General features: G+C 37.2%; 1 protein-coding gene across 3 annotated transcripts; it reads right to left on the bottom strand.

Moving 5' to 3' along the window:
- Positions 1–7,002: 7,002 nt before the first annotated feature.
- Positions 7,003–13,123, bottom strand: LSH4 (LIGHT-DEPENDENT SHORT HYPOCOTYLS-like protein (DUF640)). Of its 3 annotated transcripts, none has more exons than XM_021948958.2 (2): positions 12,012–13,123; positions 7,003–7,335 (listed from the first exon to the last, which is right to left on the bottom strand). In XM_021948958.2, exon 1 carries the CDS (start codon positions 12,640–12,642, stop codon positions 12,016–12,018), a length of 627 nt encoding a protein of 208 aa, XP_021804650.1. In that variant the 5' UTR covers positions 12,643–13,123; the 3' UTR covers positions 7,003–7,335; positions 12,012–12,015. The 3 variants fall into 3 exon arrangements, with proteins under 3 accessions (XP_021804650.1, XP_021804648.1, XP_021804649.1); XM_021948956.2 differs by lacking the exon at positions 7,003–7,335 and adding an exon at positions 8,961–9,641 and having other exon boundaries at positions 12,012–13,121; XM_021948957.2 differs by lacking the exon at positions 7,003–7,335 and adding an exon at positions 9,667–10,233.
- Positions 13,124–13,465: the final 342 nt, after the last annotated feature.

Here is a 13,465-nt window from a genome sequence, read left to right as displayed (position 1 = left end):
TGGTGCTGCACTTTCAGTGGGTCCTTAGATGTGCGGTTTCTCCACTTGTTCCATTCCATGTGCGGGCGGACTCGGTGGATACCGTGGGTTCCACTTTTTTATGTAATAAAAAATCTTACTCTGAACTGAACCCACCCAATGGGTTAGGAGATCAATTTGGGACGTTAGACCAATTTGCCATGACCACAACGATTGGCGATTGGGCTTGAACCCGTTTTAGTAACTGAAATTGGGCCCATCTTGTGAAAAATCACTCTTTTTAAGTTTCAGCAAGAACAAGGACAAGGGCCAATATAGGAAGGGAAGATTCTACAACTGCTGATTTTAATTTTGATTATAGATTCCTGTGTTTACTTTACATAAAGGAATGAAAATGTAAACGAGTTTTTGTCAACAGGATCTAGCCTAGTGGAAAATGTTCTTGACTTGCAGACCAGTAATCTCAGGTTCGAACCCCTATGACACTTTAGTAGTATGTGTATGAAACCCCCCATACCCTTTGTAGTTTAGACTATCATTTGTATTTAAAAATATATATATAAATGAGCCCCATACAAAATCATGAATTCAACTCTTGATTTTGGAGTAATTTGCATACAAAATAATTTATTTAGAATAAGGGCATATTAGTAATCAAACTAGTTTCAATTCCGATTTTAGGAAAATTTAGTAAACAATTACAGATTAGTAAACATGCCAATAATGATGCCAACCTAATTCTTTCATGAAATGAAGGATGATGTCAAGTATCAACGACCAGATACAAAAAGAGATAATGTAGCATGATGATTTAAAGGACAATGTGTGACATGCTATATATTTTTTGGGGGAATTACATCAAATAACTCATTTTAATGAGCAATAACTACAAGTTAAATAATTTCAACTTAAAAAAATTATTTTGGGATCAAAATCGCCAATATTCTATTATTGATTTCACTCAATGTACGTGGATCTTTCACATGCGAAAATAATTAGAATTGTAGAGATTTGCGAACTCAGATAAAAAATAGTTTATGACTAGTTAAAATGAGTCATTTCAAGCATTCCTCTTATTTTTAACCATTTTAGTTCGAGTACATGGATTACATTTTTTGGGTAGCATTGCAACGACGTAATTTAGCACTTCAGTAGAAGGAAAAAAAGGGCAAAAGAAAAGTTCTTTGTATAAATTTCCTCTTATTTGATGTTAGAATTTACAGACTATAATATGGAATATTAGCTTTTGATTTTGGATGTAAGGGAAAATGGAAAACAGAGATGAGAGATCGAGAGAAAAATCAGAAGAAGCAAATGAGCTGATTTCTATTTCACTCACGCACCCACTGTGCACATATTATTGTTAGGAATAGAATATTCCTTATTACATCAGACAAAATCTAACCCTTCATTTCACTACCCTATGAGATAGTGACACATGTCATAAACTCTAAGTTTTACATCTCAGCTGTCCAATTGGACTGTAATCCAATGGCTTACACTTAAGGCTGCTAAAATCAAAACTAAACAAGCTGATCTCAGCTAAAACACTTATACTTCAACACTCCCTTCTAAGTGTTTAGCTGAGATTACTCCAAGCTTCCTTCTCAAATATTCAAACCGATCCTTAGCCAATGCTTTGGTGAAGATGTCAGCTGTTTGCTCTTCAATTTTGCAATATAACAGATCAATTTCTACATCTTGCAATGCATCACGAATGAAATGAAATTTCCGGTTTATGTGTCTTGTTTTGTGATGATGCACAGGGTTCTTGGTTATAGCAATAGCTGAGATATTGTCACATAGAATTAGAGTAGCTCTAACCTGTTCTTCACCAAAGTCTGACAGAACAAACCTCAACCAAATATTATGCTTTTGCTTTAGATAAAGCCACATTGCTTTGCTTGACTGATGCCCATGAAAAAACTCCTGATCCCAAGTTAAATGCATATCCAGATGTACTCTTCATGTCACTCCCTGACCAATCGCTGTCACAATAGCCAATGAGCATTGCTTCTTTCCCCTTTTCATACCCTATGCCATAGTCAGTCGTGCCTTGTATGTACCTAAGCACTCTCTTGGCAGTTCCCATATGTTTCTTGGTAGGACCATGCATAAATCTAGCTAAAAGGCTAGCTGCAAACATAATATCCGGCCTTGTTGCAGTTAAGTACAATAGGCTTCCAACTATCTACCTATAAACTCCTTCATCAGCTTGTTCACTTCCATCTTCCTTAGAAAGTTTTTCATTCATCGCAAGAGGAGTAGCCACAGCTTTACAATCTTTGAGGCCAAACTTGTCTAGCAATGTCCTTGCGTATTTCTTCTGGTGTAGGAAAATATATGACTCAGTTTGTATCACACCTAAACCCAAGAAGTGGTGTAGTAAACCAAGATCAGTCATTTCATATTTCTTCATCATCTCAGATTTAAAACTCATCACCAACTCTTCTGAGCTTCCTGTGTAGATAATGTCATCTACGTATAGAGACAGTATGAGAATTCCACTTTCAACAGCTTTCACATACAATGTAGCCTCACTAGGACTTCTCTGAAATCCTGCAGTTGTGAAATATGAGTTGATTTCTTCATACCAAGCTCTTGGAGCTTGTTTAAGACCATACAAGGCCTTCTTAAGTCTATAAACTCCATCTTCCTTGTTTTTAATCACGAATCCTGGAGGTTGGTCCACTTACACTTTAAGAATGCCGACTTCACATCTAACTGGAACAGCTTCCAACTTTTCTGTGCAGCTAAAGCAATTAATGTTCTTACTGTATCAAGTCGAGCAACTGGTGCAAATGTCTCGTTGAAGTCTATTCCAAGCTTTTGAGTGTAACCTTTAGCCACTAACCTTGCCTTATTTTTCTGAACTGATCCATCTAGGTTGAGCTTGACTTTATAGATCCATTTGACTCCAACTATTGGCTTGTCAGATGGCCTTTTTACCAATTCCCAAGTATCATTCTTCTCAATCATCTCAAGTTCAGTTTCCATGGCCTTTTTCCATGATGCATCTTTGATAGCTTCTTCAAAAGTTTCCGATTCAATAATACATATATTGCATCTCTCATATACCTCTGTAAGACTTTTAAATTTCAATGGAGTGTGATCAATATCATGTCCACTTGTGTCAATTCCTACAAATTCTTCTTCACTGTCTTCTAATAATACATCATTTGCAACTGAGCTTTCAGCTTGCCTCACAGTTGTATCATTGATCTCTTCCTCCTTTTTAGACAGCATTTTAGTAAGTGGAACTGAAACACTACATTCTTGCTGTGCATTCCAATCCCAACTAGCATCTTCATTGAATACCACATCTCTTGAGATAATCACCTTTCCAGTGACAAGATTGTATAGTCTATACCCGTTCTCACAACTGCCATATCCTAGAAACACACACCTTTTGCTTGCCAAGTCTAGTTTCTGCCTCTGTTGGTTTGGGACATGTGCATAGCACAGAGAACCAAACACTCTTAAGTGTTTAATTCCTGATTTTCTTCCACTATAGGCTTCAAATGGCGTTTTCTTGTCCAAAGCTTTAGTTGGACATCTGTTTAGAATGTACACTGCAGTATTCACAGCTTCAGCCCAAAACTCAAGTGGCATGCCCTTTTCAAACATCATGCACTTAGCCATCTCCACTATAGTCATGTTTTTCCTCTCAGCCACACCATTTTGTTGTGGTGAGTATGCCACTGTAAGTTGCCTTTCCATTCCCATTTCATCACAAAATCTGTTAAAATCATTAGAGGTATACTCTCCTCCCCTATCGCTCCTTAGCTTATTCACCTTATATCCACTTTGCAGTTCAACTATGGCTTTTAATTTCTTAAAAACATGGAAGACATCAGACTTGTACCTCAAAAAATAGACCCAACACATCCTAGTGCAGTCATCTATGAATGTGAGAAAGTAACAGTTTCCAGCCTTTGTAGTTGTTTGCATTGGACCACAAACATCACTATGTATCAACTCAAGAGGAGTTGATGCTCTAGTAGTGGTTTCTTTTGGAAAAACTTCCCTGCATTGTTTACCCAGAACACACCCTTTACAAACTCTTTTTCTTACTGTGATTTCTGGTAAACCAATCACCATATCTTGTTTCTGCATCAATTGTAAACTGTCCATATTTAAGTGTCCCAACCTTCTATGCCATATGATAGATGACTGACATACATTTACCTTGTAAGCAATATGCATCTCAGCCTGTAGCTTAAGTGGAAAACTCCTATTTCCTCTCATTGGAACTTTTGCTACCATATTTGAATATGAACCATCACCATAGATTTCAGCCTTGTGATTGTCAAACACTAAGTGATAGCCATGCTCCATCATTTGCCCAACACTCAGCAGATTTTCCTTCAAACCAGGCACAAGCATAACCTCCTTGATATACCTTCTGCCTTCTTTAGTTTCAACCACAATGCTTCCTTTTCTAGTCACATCTACCAGCTGTCCAGTACCCATTGCAACCTTTGCAGTCACATTCTTATCAATATCCACAAGTAAACCTTCCTTACCTGTCATATGATTGCTACATCCACTATCTAGATACCATATATCATCACTCTCTTTTACACTAGCATTTACTTTACTAGCATAAAACATGGTTGGTGTAGGAGTTACCTGTGTAGCATAGTTGAGTTGCTGCACTGGTTTCTTACTATAACAATCCTTTGCAATGTGACCAAACTTGTCACAATTACAACATTTTGGCTTGCCCTTGAATCTACACTCTCCAAAATGCAATTTACCACAATGCTTGCAAGGATTTTTAGCTTCATCAGTGGGTTTGTTATCCCACTTTTTTTCCTTATCTTTCCAATTCTTCTGATGCTTGTTATTCTGACTTCCATTTGCCTTAGCTGATTTGGAATCGACACTCAGACTAGCAAAAGCTTTCTCAGTCTTGTTCTCATGATGTCTCTCCAATCTTTGTGCAAAACTTTTCAATGAGGCAACAACCTCTTGAACATCAATAGTATCTAGATCCCTTGAATGCTCAATTACAGAACATATAGGATCATACACAGCCAGCAGACTAATTAGCATTTTCTGCACAATTCTCTCCCTGGACAACTCTTCTTCATAGCCTCTCATTTGATTTATCAGATCAAACAACTTTGTGAGATAAGCAGATAATGACTCATCCTCTCTCATTCTAGTATATTCAAATTCTCTACGAAGGCTTTGTAATTTGACACTCCTTACCTGCTTGTCTCCATGAAATTCCTGCTTTAAAATACTCCATGCTCCTTTGGATGATTCTTCATGAGAAATCCTAGGAAAGATTGCATCAGAAACAGCTCCCTGAATCAGCCCTAAAGCCTTAGCATCTTTCATCAGAATCTCTGAGAGAACCATCTTCCCAGCACCACTCGATTCCTCTTTTTCTTTCTTCTTCGCATCAGATTCATTGGTTCCCTTCGAATCTGAGCTCTCTATCCCTTTCTCAACAAGTTCCCATAACCCATGAGATTTGAAAATAGTTTTCATTCTTATACTCCAGAACTCATAGTTCTCACCTTTGAAAATCGGTGCTCTCAGCTCACCTCCTCCAGATCCTGCCATGTTAGACACAGATCTTCAAGCAACGATTCAAATCGCAGCTCACTTTCTTCACAGATTCAATCGCCCAGCTAAACAATCGAACCTGGCTCTGATACCATGTTAGAATTTACAGACTATAATATGGAATATTAGCTTTTGATTTTGGATGTAAGGGAAAATGGAAAATAGAGATGAGAGATCGAGAGAAAAATCAGAAGAAGCAAATGAGCTGATTTCTATTTCACTCACGCACCCACTGTGCACATATTACTGTTAGGAATAGAATATTCCTTATTACATCAGACAAAATCTAACCATTCATTTCACTACCCTATGAGATAGTGACACATGTCATAAACTCTATGTTTTACATCTCAGTTGTCCAATTGGACTGTAATCCAATGGCTCACACTTAAGGCTGCTAAAATCAAAACTAAACAAGCTGATCTCAGCTAAAACACTTATACTTCAACATTTGAATCAAATTCTACGTTTTCTCCTTACGTAATGGGCTAGCTAACTATACCATGGTACGAATAAAAAGTTTCGGATAGGAGGCCTAGGATGCATATGGGAAGTCCCAAAAGCGACCTCATACATACCGACTTGTTTTACTACAAGCATGCTACATGAGAACCCCAAATGGGTTAAAAATCAATTGGTGTTTACAAAGAAGTGTGCTTGCACAGTTCAAAATGGTCAAACAATTAACCTACTAATTTCTTTTGGTTACATTGAGAGGAAAGAAGGTTTTGATCCTGATGTCAAGCAGGCGAGCGCCACAACCATTGTGGTAACCCGCTCGACAATTAACCTAATTAATAATTTAAGTACTTAACTATACAGCATCTTTAATAAAACAACATGCATTATAAATTATTAATGTTCTTTCAATTACTCGTGGAGTTTTATACCAAAAGCTTATGAAAATAAAGAACAGAATCTATCTTTTAGGGATTACATAAGAAGAAGCCAAAAAAAGAACACAATTTTTGGTCTCCCCTTCACATTTATATATAAGATAAAGAGAATGTTATTTACGAAAATAAATGGGGTCTCTATAACTCTTGTGTGCCTACTATTTTTTTTTTCTTTCTCTTTTTTTTATTTGATGAAAAAAGGATTAGGGGGAGGGGGGGCTATCCCATTCTGGGGTTAGGGTATACCAAAGCCTCATTGAGGACTTACAGAGGGGGTCTTAGCCTCTTTTTTTATTCTTATAGATTACCCACCAAGAGCGATTGTCAGCAGCGGGACTTGAACTTAGGCCTTAGCAAAGAGAATGATTCTTACCAACTCAACCAACCCTCGTTAGCAGGGTCTTAGCCTCTTTTTTTATTCTTATAGATTACCCACCAAGAGGGATTGTCAACAGCGGGACTTGAATCTAGACCTTAATAGTGAAGAGAATGATTCTTATCAACTCAACCAACCCTCGTTGGCTATGCCTGCTATTTCTTTTGCCAAGTCATATACAAGCCAAAACAATTTCTGAAAAAAGGTCCAAGTATATTAATATTGTTCATATGAACATATACATATCCGCCATGCCCAAGACTTTTAGCTGGTATACTTCCATAGTCGAATCCCTCAGGTCCTCATCATCTACTACTCTAACCTCATCTGCATCTCTCGTATACACTTATGATGAAGCTCTTCATGGCTTCAGCGCTCACCTCTCCTTAGAAGAACTAGAATCTTTAAAGACAACAAAAGGGTTCCTATCAGCAGATCCATGACAAAGCTGCTTGATCAAACAACTCGCACTTCCGAGTTTCTCTTCCTCAATCATATGTGATTCTACATTATTCAATAAGAATTGTCCACGTGTTAGGTTCAAAAAACACCATATATGAAGGAAGCGTGTTCAGAATATCTCACTTCAAAGAATGAAAACTTTGCATTAGTATTTAAATCTTGAACCTCTCTATTTATTATCAATTAATTTCAAATTAGTTGCATATATACGCATACTTATATACAACTAACAATTAAGAAATGTTTCTCGTCCATCAGACTGTTCATAATATGAGCCAGGTGATGTGATTGGCCAAACTGAATCACTCATGCGGTGCGGTGGGATCATATACAAACACTGAATTCTTTCCTGAGTTGTGAAATAAATTCTTTCACTGCGGGGAAAGTTTAAGCAACTGTGAGTCTACTGGCCAAAATAAAAAACAGAAGTAACTGTGGAGTCTGTGAAGATGGCGTCACATTTTAGGGTCCAAATAAAGAGGGGACAGTGATAGGCCTTGATGAGGCCACGTGACTTACATTATTACAGGGATCAGTCTGGGATCATGCTATTGACTGACATGAATGACAGGACAGCACGTGCGATGAAAACAACAGGAAAAAATAAATGAAAAACGAGTGACTGAGATGGAAGCAGTGAACTGAATTATGTGGAATTCTCGTACCGGTTTCATTTTTGGTAAATATGTTTTTTGCCCTCGGAACGTGAAAAGTTGCTCTACATTATGATTCATGAATATGTGATTGCTACTGTGGTGGTTTGTTTGTGCCTACAAGGGAATTTAAGTTTCTTTTTTTTTTTTTGGGTCTGAGGAAGAGTTTTAGGTTACTAAATGGCTGGCGTTTTGGGGAACAAGGCTAGCCTGAGTTTTATCGAATTCTAACTTCTTTCTTGGTAAGTAATAAGAGAAAAATAGGGCCAACGGGTCTAGTTTCGTGGAAAAAAGTATTGATTTGTAGATTAGAGGTCTAAGTTCGAATCCCCTTTGCATCTTGGTTGTGCGTGTGTGACAAACCCCCTCCCGTGTAGTTTAGAGTATTGCTGGTACTTAAAAAAATTTGGATCAAATTGGTATGAAGTACTGAGAATAAAATTAAACTTTTTAAAAGCAGAATATGTATCATAACCGGTTTCTTGAATGAAACTGGAACGACAAGAGTTTGGGTACCTGAAATTATTCCCAATTGAACCACCAGGCGACAACGAAAAGATTGACATATGGGATTCCAAAACTATTGATAGCTAGAGGCTATATACATTATTATATAGCATTACTTTTGTAGATAACTTAAGCTAACACATTCAGGCACACACATTTTGCACAATGCTTAGTGATTGCTGGGCATTACACGTACCAAATTAACCAAATGCACGATCCTTTTCAAACAATCTTAAGATTAACTTCAATCAACAAAGATGTGACTACATCAAATACGTGCAGTGATTAATTATTCATTCACCCAAAGAAGATTATTAAAAAAAAAACATTCAGGCAAACTATAAGAGAGCAAATTTCAAAGAGATAAGAGAAAACACCTTGTACACCAAAAGAACAAGTCGAATTTCAGTCAAATTTGCGAGCATTCACTTACAAAAGTTTTTTTTCTTCTTCTTAATTAATCAACATTCAGATGGGATGATAAGTGTTAAAGTATGTAATGGAAAATGATAACTTTCATGTATTTCATTGTGGTGCAAAGCATCAAATACACACACAACATTCACTAAAAAAGGCAAACAAACGTGCAGGGGCTTGTAGCTCAAGTAGTTAAGAGCATTTACACATGCACCTGAGGTCCTAAGTTCGATATTCTTTCTTCCCCCAATATTACTTGTATTCAAAAAAAGAAAAAAAAAGAAGGAAACAAACATTAAATCAAAAGGAGAAAATCATGGCATGATGGAGGTTGATGAATGAAGGTTGATGGAGTTGACCACACTGATAGAGTAAAATGAGGCATGATTTGGGGGCAATTAACACCAAGTTACAAACTATCTAGCTAGTCAATTAGCAGACTAGGAAAAATGATAGGAACAGACTATATATAAGTTACCAAAACTTACATGACATTACATAAACTTTGCATGAACACAACAAAATCTTCCATGTATACATTCCTATATATGTATAAGTTACCAAGCTTAAAATATAGGTATGTACTTTGGCTAGTTTTGCTCTAAACCCAGCAAGAAGGCCAATGATATATGGCTGTGTTTGGTTTGACAAAATGACAGAAAAGGTGGGGTTTTGATCACCAGATACTTAGGCATGTACATTGGCCATTTCTGGCTTAGTACTTACAAGATATAAAGCGGGAAACCGTGTTACCAAATCAGACAATGATACCTGAGCAAAAAGCAAAAGAAGAAAAGAAGTTTTGTTAGCTTAGCTTGTAATCTAATCCCTAATAATCGATGATCTGTGATTCAAACATGGAGACCAATTAGGACTCAAACTTTCAACCAAAGTTGCTTCTTGTTTTGGTCACACAAATAAGCAAACAAAGCATGGGATCTTGATTTTTCACGTCTTGATGATCCTGAAAGATCACCATTTAAATTTGTTTGCATGTTTTAATAGAGAACCTTAGCTCATAAAACAAGTTCAAATTAATCTGAACCAAACAACATGTTATGATTAAAAACATAAGCTTCTTACACTCTACCCCGCAATATTAGGACTGCAAATAACATTTACTCAGAAATTACATCGAAATATTCTTATTATACGGACAATTTTATGATACTATGTTATGTTATTAAACTATTAACTGTCGCTCTGGATCATTAACCATGCGATACTATGCTTGTCTCAATATGATAATACAAAATGCTCAATTATCAGATAAGAAAACATTACATATGTAGGCAATAATATTTGTTCACATCCACAGTTCCATCAATCTGACGAGTTTGGCGCCAATATATGGCATGAGTACCTAGTAGACCAATTAATAATCACTTCTCTATATCCAAGCAACCTTAAATATATATTATGACGTATCATGATAATCAAGTCAAATAAAATAATGCCCTCTTGTGATAAATAAATACATGCTATATGAAATAAAATATAGCAAAGACTCTTATGTACTTATGTGTGAATTGGACTTAAATCCGATCCTTGTCTTACAGAATTTACAAATTCAATGGTGAATATGTATCCTTCAGTTTTAGTATGAAGCTCCAAAGCTCCTGAATGTCGCAAACTTACATTTTACTGGTAAACAACATATCCATATCATGTTCTGAATGCACATGAAATGTAAGCATTTTGCTAATCTAGTCCTACCTATCAAACAAGCCCTTAGAGTTTTACAATTAAACTCTAGTCTGGTTATCATGTATCTTTCAATTTAAATATTAAATCTTATACCGGAGCCATGGAGAACCCCTAAATTCATAATGCACAACTTAGATTAAAAATCAAACAATGCCAAGATAAGAAAAAGATTTCGTTTTCCTTCATTTTTAATGTTTTTGTTTTACAAACAAGTGCACAAATGCAAGTATATTAATGGTTTTAACACAAGCCTTGATAACATTATAGTGTGCACAAATGCAAGTACTTCGTTTCATTTGTTTGCTTCTTTTATGTGACTCGATTGTTTTCTAGCTTATTATTTATGACTTGAACATATATATCATTATTTTATCATTAGGGTTCACGTAATACTTCACCTATTTAATGTATTTCTCCCTCTTTTGGAAACATTAAGATTGATATGACACATTGGAGAAATGGGTTGTGGATTTGCACAATAAATGAAGCGCAGCTCATATAATCGGCAAAGACCCATCTCCCAGATACGTACATTCTACCATTAGTGACTGGAAAGGGTTTTTGTGCTGCTCCTCGTCACTGCACTTCGACAGTGAGGAAAAGCTAGAAATATATTGGGGAAAACGAAAGGAGAAGAGAAAATAACCTCTATATATACCAAAAATAAACAAGTCTAAGACTGTATACATAGTGCTAGACAAATCTGACACAGGATCGATCTCTGAAAAGCTATATCCACCTAATGGAGGAATAATTTGCCAATACCCATTAAAAAACTAGAATAAATAACAAAAAAATGATCATTTTCATAAAGAGACATAGAACATGATCTGCAAAATCTATTACTAGTCACAAATTGACCTTTTATAGTACATAAATCTATGACATATATTTTATGATAAGTCTACACAGACCCTCAACTACAACTAGTACATATGCATTACTCCCACTACTGTTTGCTAATTTACCAGTGGAATCACGGAATAGTGTACGCAATACTTCAATATATGACAATCTAATTAAGCATGTTTCTGACCAAAAAAAAAAGAAAAAAAAAAAAGGAAATACAAAGGTAATGGTGGCTCAACAACTCTACTCAGAAAGCTTCATGCGCTCCTCTCGAATCCTCTCTGGAGAAATGGGGGAGTGAAAATAATAACACCGTCACGATAATGTTATTTACACTCCTGTTGAGAGGAATTGTAATGTCGTCTCAACAGAAGTGCAAATGACAACGTTGTTATGACGGTGATATTTGCACTCTTGATGAGAGGAATGCAAGAAGCGCTTTGTGGAGTGTGAATATAAGGCTACCCTAAATACCCAATAACATAGCTAAGGCAAAGAAGAGGAGGTAATAAAGACAATTATGTTTATGCTAGAGATTAAATAATGAAGATTCTGATGATCCCAAAAGACCAAACAGCTTCTTACTGATTTAGTTTGCACCAGGAGGAGCTGGAGGAGGAGTTGGAGGCAATATTGCTTGAACTGGAAGAGCACTAGTAGTACTACTACTCTGTGGTGGGCGCTTCCTCTTCTTCTTCTCGTAGCTAATTCCTCTGGCTTTGGCCTGAGAATCGCGAACCTCACGCAGATAAAGCCTCACAGCACGAGCCCCAAAGGGGTTGGCCTCAGGCTTCCCACCGTGCTCTTCAAAGGCGGCTCGGAGGCGGCCGATGAGGGCATCTAGGCTTCCCCAAGCTTGGCGCAGAGGGCAAGGGCACGGTGCAGGAGGGTTTGGATGCCCAAAGAAGGGACACAGCTGAGTGTGCACTTTGGTCTTCCCAAACTGGTCTAGGTACCTGAGGAACTCAAGCACGTGGGCCCCGCTGCACCGTGCGAGGGACAGCGGTGGCCTGTGGTTGCGGAGGTACTGCCCGAAGGTGTTCCAGTCTCGCCGCTTTTGGTTCTCGTAGCGGCTGAGAGTGGAGGATGTGGCTGATGAGGGTGAGGGCGCAGGTACTGTATTGGAGCTGCTGGAGGTGGTGGTGGTGGTGGTGTTGATGTTGACGCTTGAACTGTTTGATGCGTTGGAAGGGTTGAATTCTTGAAGCGAATCCATGGATTTGATAAGAAATTATGAACATGTACAGTGGTAGTGGAAATGCCCCAATTGAGCTGGGTTTTCAATTATGGTGAAGATAGGAGATTATATATATATATATAGAGAGAGAGAGAGAGAGAGAGAGAGAGAGAGAGAGAGAGAGAGGTGGAAAAGAAGAGTAGGGCTGAGCTAGCTAGCTTAATATAATATAATATTTTTCTTTTTTCTTTAGCTAGTCTATGTTCCGAGGTTTCTTTGAATCTTTGTTTGATCAATCCTAGAAACCCCTTTGAAAGGCTTATGATGCGTTTGGGGTGGATTTTGTTCTTACTTTGTTTTATGGGAACATTTCTACAGATTGCCAGATATATTTTTACCGAAAAAAGGGGGAGCAACTCAGTTCCTTCCAGTCCAACAAACTCAGAGAGGAAGAAAGAGAGTGCTAATGGTAAATGAGCAAGTGGAAAGAAGTCTCAAGTGACTTCTGTGGAAATGGAAAGAGGTTGACAGTGAGAGAGAGAGAGAGAGAGAGAGAGACACAGGATAAAGGTAAAAATATGAGGGAATAACATGATTTTGTTTCTTCACCCTTTTGTATTGATTGACAACACCTTTATTTCAATGACTACTCTGCCCTCCATTCATTTACATTCGGGAACAGCTTGCATATAATGCTTCACACCGTAAGAATGGGTCTCTCGACCTTAAGCATGATTTCACACATAATGTACTAGATTATTTGAAAAAAGAAAGAGGGATGACATCTACATTCTCTTTTGTACTTTTCTTGTATGTTTTTTTATTTTAATTTTCATATAGCCTCATCTCGCAATTTGGTGTT

This window comes from Prunus avium, chromosome 1, assembly GCF_965620075.1.
Source record: "Prunus avium chromosome 1, drPruAviu1.hap1.1, whole genome shotgun sequence".
Taxonomy (NCBI): Eukaryota; Viridiplantae; Streptophyta; class Magnoliopsida; order Rosales; family Rosaceae; genus Prunus; species Prunus avium.
The sequence above is the reverse complement of the archived record's forward strand: the minus strand, read 5'-3'. Positions and strand labels throughout refer to the sequence as shown.

Coding starts and splice junctions, on each gene's coding strand:
- LSH4 (XM_021948958.2), bottom strand. CDS start 12,642: ATGGATTCGCTTCAAGAATTCAACCCTTCCAACGCATCAAACAGTTCA.